Below are 23,761 nucleotides of genomic sequence, written 5' to 3'. Positions count from 1 at the left end.
AACACAGGGCACAGGGATGCTCTGTCCTCGTTCCCCCTGGGTGGACCAACCCCGCTCCAGCTTTAGCCCCCAGTTCACAGCCGGGTTGCAGCCCCATCGGTTGTTCCCCAGTACCCAGCTGGAGCGAGGAGGGGGCTATTCCCAGAAAGACCCCAGGGCGCTCCCTCTTTCCCTCAGCAGCCCCACCGTTCTTGAAAACCTGCTGTGCCCTGGCACCCCACTTATTTGGGGCTCTGCCAGCCAGCCCAGCTCCAGCCCCCAGGGCTGGGAAAGTCCCGTGGGATCAGCTGCTCTCCAGGTCCCCATCTCTGCCGACATGCCCCCCTCTCCCTCCCCGTCCCTCCCCCAGGCATGGGGTCCAGCAGCGTGTGCCTGCAGGGAAGGTTACCCGGGCACGTGCCGGGCAGCTTCACTGGAGTGTGAACAGTGGGTTGGTGTTTGCATTCATTACAAACCCATTAAAAACTGGCTGGCTCAGCCCTGGGCAGGACCAGGCTCAACGTGCAGCTGCTCCTCAGCCCCTGGCAGCCTCCACTCCTCGCCTTACCCTGGAGGTGTGCTCAGTGGGCAGCAGCCGCAGGTACACGGGCTTCCCGGCGTCTCTCCTCCCCTGCCTCTCCCACCTGGTGCCCATGGCAGAGGACAAGACCTTTCGTTATGGGTTCATCATGCTGGGTTTCTTCCTGGTGATGACGGGGATGTTCATCATGAGTGTGGAAAAGCCCCAGATCTACATCACTTTCTGCGCCCTGGGTGTCCTGCTCATAGCTGTGGGCATCACCTGGAGCATGTGCCAGTGCTACCCGAAGGTAGGGGCCATCCTGCCACCGCGTGCCTTGGGGGGCTCGAGGGCTCAGCTGGGTTTGGGGGCTTCAGCTGCTGTGAGCGTGTAGCCTCAGGGGTGGGGTAGTGGCATGTTCTGGGGGAAAGCCAGCTGGGGTGATTTGGAGTGGGGGTGCTGGTTTGGGAGGCTCATGCCCTGCTATTCCTCCCTGCTGATGCCTTCAGGATGTGGCCCTGCTTCCTTGCCCCCCCCTCCATAGCCCTGCATCTCCCCGAGCTTTGCTTCCAAGCGGGCAGCCAGGAGTAAGCCCAAGGAGATCAGCTCCCATACAAACCCCCTCCAAACCAGCCCCTTCCCTGCAGCTGTGGGGGATGGGGGCTTGGCGGGCTCCCGGGACTTCAGAGAAGGGGCTGTGGGGGTCCGGAGGGGCCCGCCCCCCCCGAGTGCAGCCCTCACCTGCCGGTCTCCTTGGCAGAGGGCACTGCTGGTGCGCCGGGACAGCCACGCGTCCCTGCCCTGGGAAACAGAGCTGGCAGAAAAGGCTTTTTTCCAAGGAGAGAGCGACTGTGGTGCTGATCTGGGCACTACTGGGTGGCCTGGCCACATCTTGGCTGCACCCCAAAATGTGAGCTGGTGCACGGGACCCCGGGACTGGGGACCAGCTGAGTGCCCTGGGACAGGGTGAAGCTGACCCCAGCTCCCCCCAAAGCCAAGCTCAGCCCCAGCGAGGAGGCAGATGTGGCTTTGTCACCATGCTCAGGGAACCCTCAGTGTTGTCCCTGGCCACCGACCTCCCCCATGGGCCCTGGGATCCCCCCAAGCTTGGGAACACACATGTCCCCACTGGAGACAAGGCACTGAGAGCGGGGCCGGGCTGGGTTCATTCAATCCTTTACTGATTTCCCCCAAAAAACCATTTCCAAGCAAGACAACAAAACATGCTGGGAAAAGGCCACAGACCCAGCTGAAGGGACACTCCAGCCTTTTTGCCACGAGGGCTGAGAGTCTCCGTGATGCCCAGCGCAGCCCCCCTGGCTCTGCCTTTCTTTTCCTCCCAGATAACGTTCATTCCTGTGAACCTTGAGGCTGAGCAGTTCCTGGACCACAAATCCATCGTTCTGCCGGAGGGGGACACATGGTAGGTCCCAGCACCCAGCCCCAGCTGCAGTTTCCCTTTCGGCAGGTGCTTTCATCTGTACACACAGTTATCTGCGTGCCCCCGGGACAAGGGCAGCATCGGAGCACACTGGCACTGGGGACAACTGCATCCATTGCAGGAAAACATGACAAGCAGGGTCTCCCCTGGGGTGGGGGAGGCAGGGGCTGGCGGAGCCCCCGTGATGCCGGAGCTGGAGTGATGCTGGGGGATGCAAAGCACCCAGCTGCTTTCCTGCGGGCAGCCCCTGCCAGGACCTTCCGGCCCTGCTGCTGGTGTGGGCAGGGATGTGGTCCCGGTGGCTTCTACAGCATCTGATGGAGCTCTGCCTGCGTGTTCTGAGCATCTCCCGGCTCTGTGGGGGTCCAGGTCCTGCTCAGCACCCTGTTCCTCCTTTGCCTGCAGCCTGATTGCAGCCTGCCCCAAGCAAGAGGCCACCAGCACCTCCGAGCAAAGCCTGCCGTCCTACGAGCAGACCCAGGGGCAGGCGCTGGGCTCAGCCCCACTCCCACCCACGGCCCACCCCAGACCCCGCCGCTGCTCCCAGCCAGCCGTGCAGGCCAAAGCAGAGGTGCATCAGGAGCTGGGGGGTGCGGGGGACCCCCCCCAAGAGCTGGCGCCTCGGCTGGAAGAGGCAGAAGGCAGCTGGTACGTGATGCCTGTGGGGTCCGGGTGGCACTGGTGGGATGTGGGGTGAAACTGGGGGTGTGTGGGCGTGTCAGACCACAGGCATGGGGGAAGGAGAGGAGGCAGAGGGGTCTCTGCTGCTCACACAGCACTGACCCCCAGACCCCCAGCCCACTAGAGATGGCGTCTCAGCCCATGGGGAATCTCAGTGCCAATATATTTAACAGGAGGAAATCTGGATTGCCTTTGGTTGTAATTTGCTTTTTGCCTTTATTAATTTTATAAATGCAAACTATGTCCCTCACCAGAATAAATTCCATGTTCCTGGTCAGACTTAGATAGAAATGAGATGCTCGGTACATGTTCCTCAAACGAGGTGCTGTGTATGATGCCCAGGCTTGGTTTGGGATTGGAAAGCACTTTGCAGGTGATGGGGGTGATGGTGCACCCTCGAGGTGCAGCACTGGGGCACCCCCTCTGCCACAACACAGCTACAGCTGGGACGGAATGCTCCTCTTTCCCCTGGGACGCAGGCACAGCATGAGGGCAGCCCTTACTTCATCCCATGGGCAGGAGAAGGAACCTGGCAGGCAGGTTGTCCCCATAAAGGCATTGGGGGGGGCTGAGGTGGGGCCCTCCCAGGACTCCCCAGCCACCCAGCAAGGGAACTGGTGATGCTGGGATGCTGGCTGAGCAACACTGAGGCCAGCCCTGGGTCCAGCAGTCATCAGCTCCAGGGGAAACCCCAGCTCATCTGTGCTTAGTGTAACCCCTGTGCTGCCCACTGCCCACCAGCCCTCCCTGTTCCCGTAGCTCCCCCTGGACAGCCCCGGGGGCCGCGCCGCTGGCATCCCTCCTGGAGGACATGGACACGCCATCGCTGGGGGGCTCCGTGCCCAGCAGCCCTGTGCCACGGGGCCGGCACCCACCGTCTGCTGCCCATTCCGGCTGCACCCTGACCAGCTCCCCAGCACGGGGAGAACACCCCAGTTCGTCCCACGAAGGTGCTGGGGAGGAGGATGACTTCTATTATGGGCTCCAAGAGGGGCTGGATTCTCTGCTCAAGGATAGCGACTGCCTTTTTGAGCCTGAAAACTGATTTCCTGGAGAGAATGGCCACTTGGCACAGACTCATCTCGTGGAGGGGACGTGAGCATCACAGCCTGGAAGGGGGGGGCTGGGGCTGCCCCTGACATCGAAGTGCCTGCAGCGGTGGAGGAGCCCCCAGGCTCCTGTCTGTGCCATGCTGCGGCCCTGGCGCCCACCCAGCCGCACGGGAGGCTGCCGTCCCGCCAAACCCAAGGGGAGCACCGCTACCTCCCAAATTTCTGCAGCAGAGGGGACAAGGTCTCCCTGGCCAGAGCCCTTTGGGTGGGCGCAGATAAGTGCAAATGCTGGGCAGGGCAGGATCTGGGCTAAATGGTGTGCTTAGGAAGGGAAAAGATCATTTTCTCCACATGTCAAAGCCCCCTTGGTATTAAAAGTAGATCCTGAGCATCCAGGCAGCCTTCACGTCTCCAGGATAGGAGAGGGCTGGTGGGGTGGCAGACTGTGCTGCCCCCCATTTCCTGCACAAGGACCAGATGCCAACACCACTGGGGACTGAGGGAGGAGGACTTAGCTGAGCCGAAACCCCAGTGACAGCTGTGGCTTCCAGAGGGCCACTCGGGGTGGTGGCTCTGGGCAACTTCTTCTCTCTCTGCTGGGCTGGTGTCAACAGCCGCAGCGCTGCGGGTGGCTTCGCATGCCGGCGCCCACCATCCCCAAACTCCCTCTGAATAATAAGTGTTCATTTCAAGTCACGTTGGCGGTGCTAAGTCTGGTTTGTCACCACGACAGGGGAACACGGTGGCTTTCCGCAGCCTGTTTGCAGCACACAGAGATGGCAGCGCTGGCGGGAGCTGCGACCTCCACCTGCCCTTTGGCTGCTCGGGGCTGCGGGGACATGCGTGGCTGAGCCTCCCCAGGGCAGCCAGGTTCGGATCAAAGCATCAATGGATCCATCAGGATGGGGGTGCTGAGAGTCCCTTGCCCTGTTTTGGGAAGGCTGAGTGGATGCTGCATGTGCCTGGCATGGCCCCAGGAGGCTTGGGAGCACCTCTCTGCTGGCAGAGCAGCTCTTCAGTGAATTTATGTGTGTTGACAAGCCCAAAAGCCAGGGAAAAGCTGTCCTCTGGCACCCGAGGGGGATGGAGCATGGGAACCCTGGAAACAACGCACCCTGTGCTCCCCTGCCGCCCAGGCAGTGCTTTGCTGGTATCATCCAGGGTGGTGCAAGAAATGGCTCTACATGGGGGCTTCACACCCCTGTGACACCCTTCCTGCTGTTTCTGCACCACTCGCTCACCTTCACATCTCTGCAGCAGTGAGGGGAAGGGCAGGCAGTGCCCCACGCACTCGGGGTGTTTATGGCCAACAGGAGGGTGTGGAACGAAGATGCTGGTGTTTGCTAAACATGATCGCGAGCGGCTGTCCAAGAGGAAGCATTTCCCAACTGTTTACCCTTGCTCAGCTCCTGCCTGTCATGCCAGGTGGGGTGGGACAGTGGTGGCCGTGGGGACGCCGTTCAGACAGGGCCAAGTCTTGCTGAGTTCTGGAGGGTTCCCGGGGCAGAGCATCGTGCTGTGTCATTGGCTCCTGTCCAGCGCAGGAGTCGTGTGGAGACCCTAAAGCGTTTGCCCACCTCGTGTCCTGCGACTCTGCCACTGTTGGCAAAAGAAACGTAACTTTCCCAAGGGTTTTCTTTGGGCAGGGGCAGGGAGAGGGATGAGACGAGGACTGGAGCCCCTGCCCTGCCACCTCCCCCCCCCCAAAAAAAAAAAACACCAACTTTGCACCCTCAGCGAAGCATCCTTGCTGCGCCCACGGGCCGGAGGACCCCAGGCACGGAGTCTGCGGGGGCCACGGGGCTGGGCTCCCCCGCGCCGGCCGAGGTTAAACATTGTGGGAACCGCGACATTCCTGCATGGCATTACGAGCTCCGGGAAGCCCGAGGCCCCCGCCGCCCCCGCTGCCCCACGCGTCCCGCCCCACGGGCAGAGTCCCCGCGTTCCCGGGGAGGGGGGGTCCCAGCCCCGCGTCCCTCCGCGGGGACCCCCCGGCGGCACGGCCCGGCCACCCAGCTCGCACGGACGGGGCCGCGCCGCGGAGGGTTGAAGGCCCGCGGGGCGCGCTAGCCTCAGCGCACCAGTGGTGTAGTGGTATCATGCAAGATTCCCATTCTTGCGACCCGGGTTCGATTCCCGGCTGGTGCAGCGCAGGCCGTGCCGCGGGCGCTGGCTCGGTGGGTTCGGAGCTCATCTCGGTCACACGGAAGTGCCCTGCAAACACACGCGTCTCTTTTTGCCCCAGACTACAGCCACGGTGGGATGCTGGGAGCCCCGGCCCCGCATCACCCTGCCCGCTGCTGGAGCTGCGCGGCTGCCCCAGGGCTGGAGGGTGGCAGGGCAGTTAGGTGCCCTTTCCCCTTTTTGGGGTCTTCTCTGTCACCTTTTCTGCTCCCTCCTTCCTCCCCGCTAAACAGGACCCCCCCTTTACAGAGACACCGCCGGAAGGCACCGCTGCTTGCAGCAGCTGCTGCTGGAAGCTCCCCTGGGTGCCAGGATGGGAATCGGATCTCTACCAGGTGCAAATTTTTTACTATTTCTGAATATTTTTTCATTAAAAAAATAGTTTTTCTGCATATATCCACTCCTTCCAAAGCACTCCGGGGCTGTGGGTCTCTCCCACTCTTTGCACAGGCCTTGGGGATGGGTAGTCGTGCCAAGATGGATATTCACACCCAGTCCCTGGGGTTGCTCCTTTGCCAGCCCCTCCCCTTTGGGCTCTCTCCATCCCTCCCTCAGACACAGCTTGTCCCTGTGCAAGAAGGAAGCAAGTGACTCTGCAGGGGGAGGGAGACCCCTCGGGTCAGGGCTCCCCAGTACTGAGCTGCCCTGAGGGTGCCCTGAAGCACCAGTTACTAGTGGCAGGGCAGGACATGGTGGTGCCTGGCTAAGCTGAGCCAAAAATCAGTAGCCAGCCTGGTCCCTGTGAGGGGCCTGCTGGGCACCAGCCCTGGTGACATCAGCTCACCACGGCAGAGTGGGTGGCACATGATGGGGTCCGGTGTCACCCTAGTTACCCAAACCAGGGCGCATGCACCCGCTTGAGGTCTCATTAAAAATAACATGTGCGCATCTATATAAACCATACACATCTGTATAAGACATATACATCCCTATGAACTATACACATCATTGTAAGACATACAGATCTGTATAAGGCACATATACGGATGTGTATGACTTACATGGATGTAAGACATACACATCCCCATCAAACATATAAGCTCTGAGGAGCTTATAAAGAGCCAGCAAAAAAAATTAAAATCCCTATTTCCCCCAAAAGCAGAGAGCAGGGCAGGGGCTTGCCGAAGGTCACCGGGGCCGTTGGCAGCACAGGTGCCCGGTGGTGCAGGAGGTGGGAAGCAGCAGTGGGAGCCACGGGAAGGCACCCACCGTTTCCCAGAAAAATAATATTTGCGACGTGACGACTCTGTAAAAAATGCCTGAAGAGGATTAGAGGCTCCCATGGCACTCTGTCTGTGAAGCGAGCCAGCGAGGGGCACAGAGGAGCTCCCAGCCCTTTCTGGAAATCGTCCTTGAGCGTCTGCGTTTTGCCCGCCAGGGCCCGCAGCGGTGCGCGGGGCTGGAGCGGCGGGAGGGCGGTGCGGGTCCGGCTGCAGCCCCCGCGCCCTGCCCGCCCCCTCCGCGGGTAACGGGGCCGGCGGGGCCGGCGGTGGCGTGATCCCGCCCAGCGCACCGGGCACGGCCGAGACCGAGCCGCCCTGCGCGCCGCTCCGCCGGTGCGCTCCGCTCCCGCGCCGGTGCGCTCGGGTCCTCCGCCGGTGCGCTCCGCTCCTGGACTCGGCTGCGCCGGTGCGCTCCGCTCCTCCGCGGGTGCCCCTCGGATCCTCTGCCGGTGCGCTCGGAACCCTCCGCGGGTGCGCTCGGGTCCTCCGCGGGTGCCGTTGGGTCCTGCACTCGGCTCCGCGGGGGCGCTCCGCTCCTCCGTCGGTGCGCTTCGGGTCCCCTGCGGGTGCGCTCCGCTCCCCCGCGGGTGCCCTTGGGTCCTGCACTCGGCTCCGCGGGTGCGCTGCGGCTCCTCCGCGGGTGCGCTTGGCTCCTCGGCTCGGCTCGGTGCGTCTGAGGGGGCTCGGCAGCTGCGAGCATCCCCGCGGCGGGCATGGCCCCGCGGGCGCTGGCGCTGGCGCTGGTGCTGGTGCTGGCACGGGGGGCGGAGGAGCTGGTGCTGGCCCTGGGGGCGGCCGAGGAGGGGGCAGCCGCCGTCGGGGCTGCTCCGTCGGGATCCGCTGCCTTCCATCGCGCCGCCAAGGTGAGGAACATGGGGTGGCTGGGGTGGCCACAGGCGTGTGTCCCCCAAATCCAAACCTGCCGCTCACATCCCCACAGGCATCGTGGCGGCTGCCTGGGCGCTACGTGGTGATGCTGCGGGCAGGCAGCGGCGAGGCTGAGGTGCGAGGCACGGCACAGCAGCTGCAGGCCCGGGCAGCGTGGCGGGGATACCTGACCAAGCTGCTGCATGTCTTCCACCTCCTGCCCGCCTTCCTGGTGAAGATGAGCGGCGACATCCTGGACATGGTGTGTGGGATGGAGAACAGGTCCCAGGGTGGCGGGCCAGGGTGGGGGGCAGCAGCAGGGTGGCACTGGTGGGGGGTAGCAGCCGCAGCCTCGGGGGGAACGGGAGCTTTGCCGCTATGCCAGGCACCATGTCTCCTCCTGGCAGGCGCTGAAGCTGCCGCACGTGGAGTACATTGAGGAGGATGCCTATGTTTTCGCCCAGAGCATCCCCTGGAACCTGCGCAGGATCATGCCACCACAGCCCAGCTCAGGCACCTACAACCCTCCCAGTAAGCCCTGGGTCATAGGGGGAGGACCACACGGGTGTGGGGAAGGGCCAGTGACCCCATCCCCTCTCCTGATCTTGAGGGGATGGGGAAATCTCCCTGCCCCATGGTGCTGCGGGTCTGGAGCTGCAGTCTGGGAGCATCCCAGGTGGCCTACGTTGACCGTGATGGTGGTGGCCTTCCCGCCCTTTGTCTGTGTCCCTGGCAGATAAAGGTGACCTGGTGCAGATCTACCTGCTGGACACCAGTGTGCAGAGCACCCACCGGGAGATTGAGGGCAGGGTGTTTGTGACCGACTTTGGGAGCATCCCTGAGGACAGCACCCACTTCCACAAGCAGGTGAGCCCCGAGTGGCACATGCTGCAGCCTAGCATGAGCATCCCTCTGCACCCACCAAACCCTGGTCAGGCTCGTGGGGCTTCCAAGGACAAGAGGGATGTAGAGGAATTCTAGAGGAACGAAGGCAGGTTAATTAACATTGATAACATACAGCTGTGGGCTGGCTTCAGGGGCGGTGGGTTGGCTGATGTGGATAATGTGCAGCTGTGGCTGGTTCCTGCTAAGTAGGTGAATAGCTCTAAGGGGTATGGAAGAGGAGGAGTGGAAGAAGAGGAGGAGTGGAAGAAGCAGAGGGGAGAGAGTGCCCTGGATGTAGGAGAGACAGGGAGAGGCCCTGGGAGAAGCAGGGAGAAGGGGGCCTGGATGAGGAGAGGCCAGCTGGAAGAGGGGCCAGAGAAGGAAGACTCTGGAGGCAGCAGAGGCAAGAAGCGGGGTGGACTGGCCTGAAGAGGATAAAGAAATGGCACAGACAGTAGATAAACCTCTGAAACCTTGTGGGGGGTTGGTGGCTGTGCCGGGGCAAGGCGTGGGAGCTACTTCCTGAAGTTAACCTGGTATGGGATGGTAAAGGCCTTGTTGCAGCTGGCTGGTTTGGATAGTGCTGTGACAGAGGGACACTTGGCTTGTGGTGAAACAGTAGGCAGGACGTGCATCAGCAGGAGCTGTGGTCCTGGGAGATGCTGGGACCCTCAGCGTGGTCTGTTTGGAGCAGTGGCTGAATGGGGCAGGGCTCCTGTCTGGGAGGCATAGGTGTGTGTTAAGTTGTTTTTGCAAGAGGGAATCCAGGTCCACCCCACCCCACACAGGCTGGGACAGCTGCCTGTGCCTGGCGGTGGGTGCTTGTGCTGCCTTGCACGGCTTTATCGCTGCTTGCACGGAGGAGCCCAGAGCTAGCACAGCCCTAGGAAGGGCTGCCTGTATCCACTGTCCTTTCTGCCAATTTCTCCTTCTGCACAGGAAGGTTTTTTTAATCTTCCCACCACCTGAAGATGTTTTTAAGGATCTGTTCTGCAGTGGGATTTAGCTGGTGCAAAGCACCAGGGGTGGGATGGGGAGGATGCTGTGGGGTTGCAAACCCGCTTTGATGCAATGGGCTGGTGGGTACAACTGTGGTGCCTGTGCCAGGTCAGCAAGTGTGACAGCCACGGGACACACGTGGCCGGGGTGCTGAGTGGGCGTGATGCCGGCGTGGCCACGGGTGCCAAGGTCTGTAGCCTCCGTGTGCTGAACTGCCAGGGGAAGGGCACCATCAGCGGGACCCTCATCGGTGAGTTGCCCCAGACCCCAGAGAGGAGCACGCTCCCTGCTGGAGCCCCCTGCTTTGTCCCCCTCCCGTGATAGTTTCCTGTCTCTCACCTTGTCCCTCCCAGGCCTGGAGTTTATCAAGGCAACGCTGGAGGCTCAGCCCTACGCGCCGCTGGTCGTGCTGCTGCCCTTTGCTGGCACCTACAGCCGTGTGCTGAACGCCGGCTGCCGGCGGATGGCACGGATGGGGGTGGTGGTGGTCACGGCTGCCGGTAACTACAAGGACGATGCCTGCCTGTACTCGCCAGCATCTGAGCCAGAGGTATGGCCTGTGGGGGTTCCCTGAGGTGTAGGGACATGCTGCCAGCTCCCCAGGGTCATCCGCTCCAGTGCCACATCACCTCAGCGGGCTGGGGCCGTGCATCCCACCCTGCCCATGGCCCCCTCCATCACTGCCCTGGCAGGTCATCACAGTCGGTGCCACCAACAGCGAGGACCAGCCGGCCTCCTTCGGTACCCTAGGCACCAACTTTGGCCACTGTGTGGACCTGTTTGCCCCGGGAGATGACATCATCGGTGCCTCCAGCGACTGCAGCACGTGCTTCACTGCGCAGAGCGGGACATCACAGGCAGCTGCACATGTGGCAGGCGAGCTGGGCTCTGGGGTGGCAGGCAGGGCTGGCCCTCCACTTGCTGCTGCTGGGCACGTGTCCCTGTGGGCACAGGGCATCAGGGCTGCCTGTGCTGGGGACATTTGTGTGCCATGGTCTTGGCACGTTTGGCTCATTTGGGTGCCGCAGCCTGTACAGAGCTCCCACATCCCGTGTGTACAGATCATGGGCTGCAGCGATGTCTTTTCCTCTCTCCTGAGTTGTGTTGCTCAGGGGAGTTGTGTGGGTGGCTGCATTGCCCCTGGTTCTCACCGTGCCCCTCCGGGCTCTCAGCAGGCATTGCCTCCATGCTGCTCAGCGCCGAGCCCCAGCTGAGCCTCGCCGAGCTCCGGCAGCGCCTCCTGCACTTTGCCACCAAGAACGTCATGGACATGGCGTGGTTCCCTGAGGAGCAGTGGCTTCAGACCCCCAACAGCATGGCTGGGCTGCCTGTCCGGCTGGGCACAGGTAAAAGCCTTGGCTGCCTGCTGGTACCTGGCACAGCTCTGCCCTTACCAGGGAAAGAAGTGCCTGGGTGAAAGCACGGCACACCGGCAGGCATGTCCCTCCCCGAGCTGTGCCTGGGACAGCCCAGCCCGAGCACCATTGCCAGCCCTCGTTGGCAGCCTGGTCTGTGCCATGGGTGCCGGGTACTGCTGTGGGTGCCCACCCCGCCACTGATGCCACCTGCCCCATTGCAGATGAGCAGCTGTTCTGCCGCTCGGTGTGGTCGGCACGCTCAGGGCTCACCTGGCATGCCACGGCCATGGCCCGCTGTGCCGGTGCCGAGGAGATGCTCGGCTGCTCCAGCTTCTCCCACAGTGGCAGGCGGCTGGGGGAGCACATGGAGGTGAGCAGAGCATATGAAGACAGAACTACTGCCTCTGAGGGGTGCCCCTGTGCACCCCTGGTGATGCTGTGCCACCCTGGCTGCAGGAGAAGGACGGGCAGAAGCAGTGCGTGGCCCACAATGCTTTCCGGGGCCAGGGTGTCTACGCCATTGCCAGGTGCTGCACATGGCCCAGGGCTGAGTGCCGGATCCATGCCGGCTCCCCGGCTGCTGGGGGGGCCGGCTGCTCCCTGCAGGACCACGTGCTGACCGGTAATGCCCAACATGGCAGGTTACAGACCCTTGAGCCAACAGCCTGATGGTCAGGGGTGTTTCTTCCAGTAAAACTGTGACTGGAGGATAAAAGGGTGGGTGTGGGTGATGGGGAGGGGGACGTGTGCTGTGTGCACGGAGGCAGGGAAGTCTCAGGGCTTGGCAGGGACATCCCTCAGTGCCTGTGTACACTGGGATGCTGCTGCAGCCACTCCACACTGACAGCCACTCTCCCCTGGGCAGGGTGCAGCTTCCACTCGCCCGCTGTGGTGCTGGGTGACGGTGGCAGACCCATCACGGGGCTGGGGAGTGGGCCCAGTCACTGTGCCAGCAGGACGGAGGTGATGGCGCATGCCTTGTGCTGCCCCGCTGCCAGCCTCGAGTGCCGGCTGAAGGAGCACACATCCCTGGGCCCTACAGAGAAGGTAGGGATGGTGCATGCTCCTCCACCATGGTGTGTCATCACCTCTGCTCGTCCCTCTGCCACCCTGATGGGTGTTGGGTTGGCTTCAGCATCTTACTGTGGCTGCCCCAGCCTTCACTGGTGCCCCCAGTTGCCCACCTGTAATGGGATACCCTCCCTCAGCTCGGGTCCCATGGCTCAGTGTGACACTGGCTACATTGCCCTGAGCCCCAGGGACCATCAGGGACGGGCAGACCCCTTTGCTGACCCATGCAGGATGACATCTTCTGCCATTAGGTGACGGTGTCCTGTGATGATGGCTGGACGCTGACGGGCTGTAATGCCCATTCCCAGAGCCCCGGCACCATGGGAGCCTACGCCATGGATGATACCTGTGTGGGAGCCAGTGTCCGTGGCAGCAGCGCGGCTGTGGTCACTGCCATTTGCTGCCGGAGCCGGCAGTAGGGATGGGCTGAGCTGGAGACATGGCTGCCCTGGCCCGGGGTGCTCAGGGGATGGGTGCTTTGCTGCACTGCTGCATCCCCAGCTCAGCACTTTCCCAGGTCTGAGCTGCTGCTCCCAGCATGGTCCACACGCTGACATGGGGCTGCCGATGACCTGTGTGCTTGGGCTGCCTTGATGGTGGGGTATGGGCTCATCCCCCTCCTGCACACAGCAGGGCTGAGACCCAGGGCAGCTCTGCAGGAGCTCCCTGAGCAGCCCCCGTGCTGCCAGAGCCCTGCCCCGTCGCGGGACTCATCCCTTCCTCACCCTGTACCACGTTTTTCTATGAAAACCCCTGACTATATGAGCTGTCTCGAGGCTGTTTGTGTTGTGACCCAGCATATAATAAAACCACTTCTTTATAAAAAGAACAAAAAAAAACCCTAAAAAAACCCTGTGGTGAGGATTGCTCCTTTCTTGCTTGTTTAGTTGCTCATTAGATGTCAGCTAATGCTGTTTAGCACCTGGAAAATCATAGTTTAGCCATTTTTTTGGCAGTTTCATAATTGCCTACTCATGTACCTAGGAGGCTCCCTTACTTTTTAGTCAAGTGTAAGGGCTGTAGTTTAAACAGTCTGCTTGTTTAATTAGATTTTAACCTGCATCGCTACAGTCAGCTACTGCTTTGTTAAGTGTTTTTTTTTTTTTTTTTTGGTTTGTTCTTAAGTCAAAGTTAATGATCTGCTGGCGTTTTGTGTTTCTTTAACGGTTTCCCTTTCAGGTCTCCCCACAACACATAGAACTAGCTGTAATTCCTTTTAAAAAAGGAAGAAGAAGAAAAAGCTTTTATAGTATCTTAGTTTTTACATTTGTACCTTATTTATTTTGAATTTTATCAATAAACATTTTATAAATGTCTCTTTAAAATAAAATTCATAGACCGGTGCTTGGTAGATATGATGTATGTACATGTCCACAGTGAACCAGTCTGGAAGGGGGAGCTGGCACCTGCCCTGCAGGGATGCTGCTTCCCCCAGCTGAGCTCTGCGTTGTTAGTGAGGCAGCCACAGGCCACCACCTCGGGCTCGGGTCTCTGCCTGGGGTACCAGGTGGCCCTGGATGACTGCTGGCATGCTCAGAGGTCAGCACCGACAGCTGGCCTGAGCTCTGTCACCGGCACAGAGACCAGGGGCTGAGTCTTGTTGTCCCATACACAGGCAAGAACACAAGTTTGTTTTTAAAACAGTGGTGTAGGACAAGAGCTTCCAGTTATGGAAACAAACAGTGCCCAGCTTTGGGCAACGTGCCCTTGTGCTTTCTGGTGCTAGCGTCACTGGGCTTCACCCAGTAAGCACTGAAGCCCTAGGAAGATGAAGCACAGATGCTTAAAGAGAGATGCAAAGCAGCGGCGAAAGGCTGAGAAGCACCAGAAGCCATCAGAGCCGGGTCTCATTTTTTTTTCCCGGTGATTAGCAGCCTCCTGGTACTACAATATGTAATTTGTGTGGCGTTACCTGAGGACAGATGAAAAAAATAAAGCTTGATACCACAAGCACCAGGCTAACCTGTCACACTTGGGCTGATCTTGGTTATGTGTTTCATCCTGTCAAAAAGCTCCTTACAGGTCTGTTACTCCAGCTTTCATTGGCAAGAAAAGACAAGAGACCCAGCAGAAAGCACCACTTTCAAAGGTTTAAACTACTTCTAACTTATTAGCTAACAATAGCAAAAGCTCAATCCTAATCTAAATATGTAATTACATAAAATTATGGGCTGTAATTATATACATGTTATCAGCTATGATCTGGATTTTGCACAGAGAGGCAGAAGAGAAAAAGGGATGTTGGCTTAAAGAGCTGAACAGCTTTGACATAGCTGGTAATTTTTCAGCAGACTTACTGGGCTGTAACTTCTCAAAACAGGCACCAGCTATTTCACCTCTGCTGACTTCCCTGCGAGAGGGGAAGGTCCCTGCTCCCCGGCCGGCTCCCAGCAGAAGGTGTGAGCACGTTCCATGCACAATAAGCCAGATATAGCTTTCATGGCTTAGCTGAAGCATGCATAAGCCTGGTGGAAGGAAACAATATTAAAAGATTAGCCCTTGCTTAGTGTCTTATACAGGGGTAGGCAGAAAAGCCCCTCTCGTTTGGGAGAAAGCGGCATCGATCCCAGGTATGCTGCAAGCAGTCCCATCAGCATTGCAACATCCCGTCTGTGCTCCCAGGACTGGCACTGCCGGAGGAGAGCACAGGCTGGGTCATGCTTGAAATGCGGAAGTCTTTGTCCTTAGAGTGGAGGACAAAGGCACCCACGCCAGGAAGGAAGAGCGGGGCCAGCAGCCCCGTCTGCAGCTCCTAGTTCTGCTTATGAAGGCAGCAGGCAGGTGAGGAGGGGAATACCAGCACCGTGGCACTGCTGCATGTCCAGCCTTCTGCATCTTGCACCAACCGAAAAAGCAGTATTTATCCAAGTCCAGATCACCTGCAAATCTTGCTGACACACAGAAGTCGGTCTAATCCATGACTGCAAGCGTATCCAGGGTATATCATTCTGCTAAGAAGGTGAGGCAAAGAAACTGCACACAGATACAGATCTGACAGTGCACCAGAAGGTGCCATGGCATAAGGATATACAGTGGCGCAGCTCCAGGGGCCGTTCAGCTGCTTTGATTTACTCTGGACAGGAGCCAAAATGGCAATCAGGGCAACCTCTCGGAGCTTATCAGCTGCAGGACTGGCCTAAGAAGTTTCAAGATAAGAGGATCAACAAGACAACAGCGTAGCCACGTATGCGCAGTCTAAAGATTACACTAGTTTTCTGTGAAAGGAATAACTTTATTCCATTGACCAGGAATCCCGAGACTGTTCATCAAGACTGCCCATTTTTCCAGTGCCAAATGTCTATGTATTAATCGGACAATATCTCCCCGAATGCTCACAGGCAGGCTGCGGCTGCTCCTCACTGAACATTTTGTAAGCTGTATAAAAACATTTTCATCCAAAAAGATTGGCAGTAAAAATTACAACATAGAAATGCATCACAATTTACACAAAAACTAGTTTTGTTGAACTCTATTTTCCAAAAAATAATCTTCAGCAGGTTCAAATGACAGCAGCTGGAAACAAAAATAATTGACCAAGTATCATCTTATTGCAAATTATAACCATTGACTTTGTACAAGCGTGAGCAGAATCATGAAAAAGCTTGTATTGGTTTCAAGTATACAGTGGTGATGAGCCATCCTGATGCAATTTTCTTATCAATGCTTCTCTGGGCCTCCGGTAATCGAGGACATTGTTTCCATAGGAAATAACAGGAACCTGAAGTGACAAGTGGTGCCAACCCATAGGAACATTACCAGCTTCTTCCGTCACCATCACCGCTGTGTACTGACTTCTTGTGATGATTTATGACCCATTAACAAAGTATTAGGGATGGGGGAAGGAAGAAGGGGTATCTGTAAGAAGTGATTTAGTCAAAATTAATTTAAAACATCACATTTAAAATGTCCCAGCACATTATCAGAAACATTTATAAAATGCTAACTCTGCCATGTGTCTATGAAGACATCGTTTGGAAAAGCAAGTGAGAGATTCACTACAATGCCACCCTTACTTCTTTGCACACGCAATTTATGACAACGGCTCTCTTAACCCGCAATAAGTTATAAAGCTGTACAGCTGAAATCAGATCGAATGTCTACTTCCAACAGTGAAATGACTGGTTAATTTCAATATTAGTGCACAACAGTGAAAAGCTGTCTGCTGCTTCTTGTTTCCGCAACAGTATGTAAAAAGAAAAAAAAAAGGCACTTTTTGGCTGGTTGTGCCTTTAACTTGGCAAATTTATCTATTCTGGAGGTACCCAGGCACTCCTTAAAGATGTCCCCCATTTCTGTGCATGTTTGTTTATATAATTTTTTTAAAGTAAGGCAGAATCCATAAATAAAGGCAAAAAGCAGTGCAGAAAATGTGACAAACGCAAAATGTACAAAAGATGAAAAGTCAGTTGGCACAAAGAAGCTTGTATCCAGAGCCAGAAATCACTGAACTGCACTTGACGTGGAAAACAAAACTGTGCTCAAATCATCCCAACTGGTTTCTAGTTGTTTATGAGCAAATCAAAAGAGCTGTGATATTTTAAATGTTGCCTGGTCAAGTGAAAATACAAACAAAGCCAAATCATTCTTTCCCCGTGTTAAAATTGCTATAAAATCTGCACAACAGTGTCCCCAACTCAGTCAAGGAATTATTCATCATATACAACCAATACCAACTTTCTCAGTAATTTCAAAGCACAAGCAAGTGATTGCAGATCACATGATTGAGACTACATTTTATTCAATATGTCTCCAAAGGTTAAAAAAAATTTAATGAGTAAAACTGCAACAGAATTTCATCGTAAAGTGCTTTTTTCTTTTAAACTACTCATTAACTTTTTTTTTTTAAATTCACCAACATCCTTTATTAACAAACGCTAGAGAACAAAGCTTTTCTTTTATTGCCCTTCCCAATTGTCTGTGGCTTTCAGAAGGGTACCAGAAAAGACTACCCATTCCAGAGCTCCTTGACCAAACCATTCTGTAAGGAATCACTCTCTTTACAGAGCAATCTTGCTGATCCTTCTCATAAAGAGCTTTACAAAATAACAGGGAGACATATTAAATACAGAAGTCCTTATGTAAACCCATTCTTTAACTAATATTTTACAATGAAATGTAAGTCATCACACATCTTTACAGAAATTTGAATATTTCTATTCAATATTATCAGAAAGATTAAAAATTTGCCCTCCATACATAAGGACAGTCTGTTTTTGTTTTCTTTTCCTGTATAAAAACCAACAGAATTTTTTTGCAGCATCACAGAAAAGCAACAGTTTTACATTCACTCATTTAATGTTCACATAAAAATTCAACCACTAGCGTTTGTGTATTTGATAAAATCTTCTTGTCAAACTGTTTTCGGTGTCTGGACTGTCATAAGCTACTGCAGGTGAAGATGCAGTTTTCTAGAGCATGTATTGATCCGAAGCCTTCGTGGTTAAAAATGCTTTTAGCTCTCAGGGGAACAACCTCCTCCAGCATTGCCTCCGATCCTGTAAAGCCACTCCTCTTCCAGACTCTTCTAATGGTATAAGCAACGGGACTCCAGTTTCAGTAGGTACCAGGCATTAAATATTTGAGTTGATCTGTTCTTGTGTTCATAGGTATCCTCTACGGGTCAACATCATCAAGGTCACTTTTAGGCTCACCAATCATCATAGGAGACTCTGAGCCCTTCCAATATACACAAGGGATTGGGAGAGAAAGATAAGGCACATTACTTCAGTGGAGGCACACAACTACCGTGTCCACATGCAGTGATCATTCTGACCCGAGCCCCAGGAACACGTTGTCTAACAGAGCAACGCAACAGAAGATAACCATGCCCTAATTTTATTGTTACCTGTTGCAGATGTCTCTCTCCGTTCTCATTGGCTGGACTACTTTCTGACCCGTTACTGCTTCCAGACTGATCTTTCTCATTCAGCAAGGCTGTGGCATAGGCCAGCGTGTCCTGAGTTGGAAACAGTCCAAGAGAGTGTCAGGGGCCACGGCAATACCTTTACTTATTTTTATTTTTTTATATATATGTATTTATTATTTTTTTTAAAGGTGATTCTGAAACAATATAACTGCTGTAGTGAGATAGCTGAGTCACCACAGATAGCTGTGAGCTATTGACTAATGTCATGCAAGGGTTAGTTATTTCGGGAACAACCACAGCATCTAGGCTTCTCAAGGAAGAACAGTCTTAAATGGACTGGAATATGCTAAAGTTGCCAAAACTAAAGTTGCTACCTGAAAAGCAGAAAAGGAAATGAAGCAAGTTTAACGTTGTCTCCCAAGGCTGACACATACCTGTGCTGAAATAGTGCGCTGGAAGGTTTTTGCAGTTGATGTTTCATTGGATACGTTACTCTGTGGAGCCCAGTAATGTTCAGACATCTGCGTAAACAGCCAAGAAAGCCACAAAATTGCTGTATGAGTTTTACATCTGTAAAGCCTTGTCCATTTCTGATGGTAGGTGAACTAACTAGAACACACTCCCTGCATCCTCTGGCAATGAGGCAGAGATCCGGGGTACAGAGAAGCATGCACTTTTAATGCTGTCAAAACAGAGAGGCTATTGCCCTCACTTGAAAACCAGCAACCAGCTCCCTTTACCTGGTAACTGTATGTGTGTGCAAGTTACTGGATGCCAGCTGAAGAGCGGTGGATCCAGGGCTTACATGAGCCAGTAGAAAGGAAAAATGGGTACAGCAGGACTATCCAGACCTGTCAGTTTGCTGTGTTTCAAGAGAAGAGTGGCAACAAGTTGTGCCAGCTGCACTGCAAGCATCCCACTAATTCTGCTTCCAGCATTCAGCACAGTACTAGTTTACGCATCTGACATCTGCCTGGCAGCAGCTGTCAGGAAAGAAAGGCAGCCTGGAGCTGGCATACTATCGTGTTGTACGTGCGGTGCTGTGAGACCAAGCATGGCCCTGCTCGACTGGAGGCAAAGCTGGGCCAATTCTGCAGAGCTTTAGGTTTTCCAAGTGTCCTTGGGTTTTTAATGAAGATGTGTTGTCCAACCTATGTTAAGTTTAGAGGGAAGAACAAAAACAACACGTGGGAGGAAAAAGCTGTTATCTGTCAACAGCTATGTTTTATGCAAAGCTGCAACGATTCTGTAAGGAATCCACTCATTTACACATTCTCTCGCATCAACACACAGGCAAAGGAAAAACTGCTTTTTTTAAAAAGTGAAACCTTCCAACACAAATACAGTGGCACTGAAAGCTTCCCATATGGCAAGGAATAATCACTACGATCATTCACACTTGGTTTTACTCACTGTACACACAATCTATGCCTGAAACACGTGGGGCTACTGAAGTTCTTGCATGCATCAGATTTAGCTGCATCCAAACTGTCCTTGTCAAAAATGAAGTAGCTTGTATTTTGTCTTTAGAGTCATCTCAGAGAGCCATATAGAGGACAGAGACTTCATAATTCTCACTGTAAACAAGTGGTAGTTTCTCCACGAAGTCACAACCAAATTTACCTTTTTCTGTAGCCACTGCACAGCCCAACTCCAGTGGTGGGAATTCTCCTTGAAATAATCTTTTGCAGTAGGGCACCTCAGAAATTGAAATGATAATCATTAGTCACAAACAAGGCATTCTGGCAAACAAAAAAAATAATCCAAGGTGTCTTCTCTGTGCTGCTGCCCTCTGCACGCACTGTTATCACTGCAAACACTGACTAGAACTGTACAGCCCTGCTATTAATTCAATTAGCAAGAGCAGTAATACCTAGTAAAGTTTACACAAAGTAGTCTACCACACAGATTCACGTATTTCAGAACTATGCTTTAATCGGGACATACATCAAGTTCTAAACAAAGAGAATGTAGGAATTACAATATTTCACAAATCTGGGACAGTTTCTGTAAGTTTATCTCCGTCTTAATGCCAGGCTCCTGCTCTACAGAATGTAGCTTTATATAGAGCAATTATCAGTTGTTAAGTGAGAAATCTGTCTTGGGTACTAATCAGTAAAGATTTCACTTCATACTGACACATGTACTTTGAAGATCTTTGAGCACCACTTGTATCACAGTAACAAAAGATAAAGCTGACCAAAAGTTGAAAGAATAGCAGCCTAAATAGTCACAGAGGGGCCTAAGGTAGGGATGGGGTTACACTCTGAAACCCATATTACTCACTTCTGAGCCAAGGTAACAAGGAACTTGACACACTGGTAACAACGGCTGCTGTCCACATGGTTGCTGTGGTGCATCAAGGCTGCAGGAGAAACACGTGGGAGCAAAAAACATAATTCAGATTTCTGTGTACCAGCCAGTTTGAAAACATAAAGATGAAGCCAAAATTTCCAGTTAGGTGGTAGAAGTTATTTCTACAGATGTTAAACGCATGAGTATTTGTGTTAATCACAGTGCTGTACTGCTTGCTGGCAGTTTTGAGTACTTCCACAACTCTATTGGATTAAAAATAGATCAAAGTGAAAATGCAGTAATTCTTTCAAATGTGGTACCTGAATTTTAAACAGTCCTCTCCTAATGCAGTTATTCTTCCCCTATAATCCAGTCTATGTTAGATAATTGCTATGGTTACATCTATCTGAAGGGGGAAAAAAAAATGTCTGAAACCCCTGTAAACGGACCAGATCACCAGTTTCCACCTGGATCAAAATTTGCAAAGCTGGAAGAATGTTTAAAGCTTCTTCACACAAACAAGCATAGCAGAATTCAACAGCCATGAAACTCTTCTATGGGAGATTTGGGCAAAACCCCAGGCCATTCTTACCAGGAAGTTTTCTATACTGTGAATTCCCACATCTTTTAATAAAATTCTTTGACTGAGGAGAAGCACAAAGATTTCCACAGAGCTGCCACAAACAGATCTGCTACTCAAAAGTTGCTCTGTCCATAGCAGTCAGCTAAGAACACTGTAGTGAAACATCTGAAGTTGGTAAATAAGTACTAGGGAACTACAGATTGCCAGTTTTACTACTGTCAAAACAGAGATTATTAAAAACACAGCACTTGATATACTGCAAATTATGCACAAACAACCTACTGAGGGCCACAGAAAACTACTGTTTGCTGATTTCTTTTCTTGGAGTAAAACTAAGCCGATGTGATGGATGCACCACGGTCCACGTGCAGTGAGACTGGATGCTGTTCAGTGCTGTTGCAAGGGAACTCCAAGGTAAAATTACAACTTTCACTCCCAAAGCTCACAGCAGTTCTTGAAGCCTTCAACATAAAAATCCAACTGGATAATTGCACCTCTTCTGTAGAGGAAAAAAGGTCATGTATGGCCCACATTACAGAACAGAATTGGTCCAAGTGGGAACAATTTACCCAGAAAAATAAAGAAACCACTCAGTTATTCCCTTACACTGCCACACGTTATCTTTTCTTCTATCAGTCATACATGGGAACTACCAAACAGAAGAGCACTGAAGTATAAAAGAGAAACAAAGAACAAAGCTTCCTTCTCACAGAAGGAAACAGAACAGAATCTAAAATAACTTAAGGTGAAAGCCACAATCTGAAGCAGCTTCTCATCCAAACAGCTATGAAAGACATGCTCAAGCTGCACTAACTCATCAGAGGTGCTCTTTGAGCACCACGTGGCTACCCCACGTATCTCTTGCACGCAAAACCCCTTCTCCTGATTCATATGAAGCTCTCATCACTTCTGGGACTTTTCTGTTGCTTCTGAATGCTTCAGTAACTTCACTTCAGTAAAGTTTTTGTATCAAATGGAGAGACAATACTTTGTATGAGCAGCAACAATGGGAGCCACCTGTCAGATTAAGAGGCTATCCTGCAATTAGTAGTATTAGCATCCTTCCATGCTGAACCAGTTTCTTTCAATGGTAATTAGGATGCTGACAAAACAAAAAGATTGGCAATTCCTTGAGATATGTAGGAAATAAAAACTGGTTTTTAAGGTTACAGGATTCATAGAGCTACTCTGTTATGTTAATCACCCCCTTCCTCCTCCATACTTCCTGATCTGCTTCTTATTTAAAAGAATTAGTTCTCTTGCCCAGCCTCTTGGTTAAGGTTCCTTAATGTCACTTTTTAAGTATGTAAGTACTACTCTTCTCTGGGTTCCTGACTGCTGTTGTGGGAGATAATGAATTTTTCCCAGTTAAATTCCTTTCCAGTTTGCCCTTGCTTTAGTATTTTAATGCTTATTTTGGATTTCCTTAGAGCGTTTTCTGAGGTGGTGGTGGCTAAATGAAATGTGTCAAGTTGTTTTCCCTGAGAAGTAAAACAGTTTAGAAGGATTAGAAACTAGGACATGGTATGAACCACTGTCAACATAAGGGTCAGTAGGAGACAGGAGTGTTCACCCACTGGCTTACTTGCCTATTAATCCATTTTCAGTTTCAAAGGCAAATTTGATGCGCTCCACTTGTAATGGGTCTTCAATAACCTGTTAGGAAAGAAATAAGTTGTGTGTGATACCTGAATCTATTCTAAAGAATGTTTTTAACCACCTCAACATGAAAAACAAATGAAACTTGAGGTTTCATATATTACCAGATTATCAAGACAGTAATTTAAAAAGTAATGAAAACTCCAAACTGAAGGATTAAAAGATACATGGATGTTGATGTTACCAGTGCATCCTGACCTTTTTGTTATGCATCGATACAAAACCTATCCTGTACAAGTCTTTGCCCTTCACCTACCAGTATCTCATGGAGTAACTGGAATATGTTTTTCAGTTCATGAGGTGGAGCAGTTTCCAGCTGAGTCTGAATGTAAGAAACACAAAGTTACTCAGATAGTAAAATATGCTGATGATGCAAAGAATTACAAGACAGCTTTAGAGATTTTTGAAAATTTGTTGTTTTAAATCGTAAAAGCCTAGAAAACCCCCCAAACCCACCAACACTCCCCTGCAAATCCAACAAACTGTACTGATTGCTCAGCAGATCCCAGTGCCATTATAACCCACAAAACACAGTATGACCAAAGCCTAGCAGAAACACCTATGCAAATAGCTTATCTTGATTATCTCTGTACCTTGATGAAGTGTAGCACAGTAAAGGAAAAGTGCTCATTACAAAAGCAGCAGTACACCACCATCTCAATGAGAACTGACAGAGATCCAGTTAGCTCTCGTAACGCATACATCACCTAATGGAAAAGTGCAAACAATTTCACACACAGCCATACAATTATTTTTAAGTAAGTTTGTAATAAAGTGTTAAGTCTTTTCCAGGAAGGGTGCAGCTTCTTCCCCCGCCACCTGCATGGCTCAGTGAGCTGAACCCTTGCCCTCACAGCACTCCATTCAGCTCCTGCTGCCCACCTCCAAGGGTCTGGTCAAGCATGAACCATTAAGTCAGAGCAATTCAAGTTAGCATACCTCCAGCTGGCATGGTAACTGACTGCACAGGCACTTGCCAAATGTGTTCAGCTGCCTTTGCCAACTTTGTAAACTCTCAAACCGGACCCCTAAGTTTAGAGATATACTAGAATAAACCAAAAGTGCCTTCTTGCTTAGGCTGAAAACAGTAATCGCATA

At 52.9% G+C, this 23,761-nt stretch overlaps 3 protein-coding genes across 5 annotated transcripts in view; 2 read left to right on the top strand and 1 right to left on the bottom strand.

Moving 5' to 3' along the window:
• Position 1: 1 nt before the first annotated feature.
• Positions 2–4,012, top strand: BSND (barttin CLCNK type accessory subunit beta). 2 transcript variants are annotated; one of them, XM_080406434.1, is made up of 4 exons: positions 2–809; positions 1,843–1,922; positions 2,346–2,588; positions 3,363–4,012. In XM_080406434.1, the coding sequence occupies exons 1-4, from the start codon at positions 633–635 to the stop codon at positions 3,664–3,666; spliced, it is 804 nt and encodes a 267-aa protein (XP_080262560.1). In that variant the 5' UTR covers positions 2–632; the 3' UTR covers positions 3,667–4,012. The 2 variants fall into 2 exon arrangements, with proteins under 2 accessions (XP_080262560.1, XP_080262561.1); XM_080406435.1 differs by having other exon boundaries at positions 4–809; positions 3,381–4,012.
• A 3,384-nt stretch (positions 4,013–7,396) lies between these two features.
• On the top strand, positions 7,397–13,611 carry PCSK9 (proprotein convertase subtilisin/kexin type 9). Of its 2 annotated transcripts, none has more exons than XM_080406366.1 (12): positions 7,397–7,529; positions 8,021–8,209; positions 8,355–8,478; positions 8,684–8,814; positions 9,940–10,081; positions 10,185–10,381; positions 10,524–10,707; positions 11,007–11,177; positions 11,411–11,559; positions 11,646–11,811; positions 12,055–12,236; positions 12,512–13,611. In XM_080406366.1, the coding sequence occupies exons 2-12, from the start codon at positions 8,054–8,056 to the stop codon at positions 12,677–12,679; spliced, it is 1,770 nt and encodes a 589-aa protein (XP_080262492.1). In that variant the 5' UTR covers positions 7,397–7,529; positions 8,021–8,053; the 3' UTR covers positions 12,680–13,611. The 2 variants fall into 2 exon arrangements, with proteins under 2 accessions (XP_080262492.1, XP_080262491.1); XM_080406365.1 differs by lacking the exon at positions 7,397–7,529 and adding an exon at positions 7,667–7,943.
• A 3,365-nt stretch (positions 13,612–16,976) lies between these two features.
• Positions 16,977–23,761, bottom strand: part of USP24 (ubiquitin specific peptidase 24) — a 64,338-nt gene continuing 57,553 nt past the window's right edge. The window contains exons 60-67 of the mRNA XM_080406317.1: positions 23,257–23,370; positions 22,920–22,985; positions 22,594–22,660; positions 20,413–20,491; positions 19,750–19,825; positions 18,561–18,647; positions 18,106–18,216; positions 16,977–17,936 (exon numbers count right to left, since the gene is read on the bottom strand). Of these exons, the coding sequence (XP_080262443.1) occupies positions 17,874–17,936; positions 18,106–18,216; positions 18,561–18,647; positions 19,750–19,825; positions 20,413–20,491; positions 22,594–22,660; positions 22,920–22,985; positions 23,257–23,370 (663 nt within the window). The 3' untranslated portion in view covers positions 16,977–17,873. The remainder of the gene's footprint in view (positions 17,937–18,105; positions 18,217–18,560; positions 18,648–19,749; positions 19,826–20,412; positions 20,492–22,593; positions 22,661–22,919; positions 22,986–23,256; positions 23,371–23,761) is intronic.

Source organism: Falco punctatus, assembly GCF_963210335.1.
Source record: "Falco punctatus genome assembly, chromosome: 11".
NCBI lineage: Eukaryota > Metazoa > Chordata > Aves > Falconiformes > Falconidae > Falco > Falco punctatus.
This window is presented reverse-complemented; position numbering and strand designations above follow the sequence as displayed.

Bases quoted from the DNA above. Each gene is read 5' to 3' on its own strand.
- PCSK9 (XM_080406365.1), top strand. From the start codon at position 7,794: ATGGCCCCGCGGGCGCTGGCGCTGGCGCTGGTGCTGGTGCTGGCACGG. The intron at 10,708-11,006 runs GCGAGCTGGGCT...GGCTCTCAGCAG, and splicing joins GGCAGCTGCACATGTGGCAG to GCATTGCCTCCATGCTGCTC. The intron at 12,237-12,511 runs GTAGGGATGGTG...TTCTGCCATTAG, and splicing joins CCCTGGGCCCTACAGAGAAG to GTGACGGTGTCCTGTGATGA.
- BSND (XM_080406434.1), top strand. From the start codon at position 633: ATGGCAGAGGACAAGACCTTTCGTTATGGGTTCATCATGCTGGGTTTC. The intron at 1,923-2,345 runs GTAGGTCCCAGC...CTTTGCCTGCAG, and splicing joins CTGCCGGAGGGGGACACATG to CCTGATTGCAGCCTGCCCCA. The intron at 2,589-3,362 runs GTACGTGATGCC...ACTGCCCACCAG, and splicing joins GAAGAGGCAGAAGGCAGCTG to CCCTCCCTGTTCCCGTAGCT.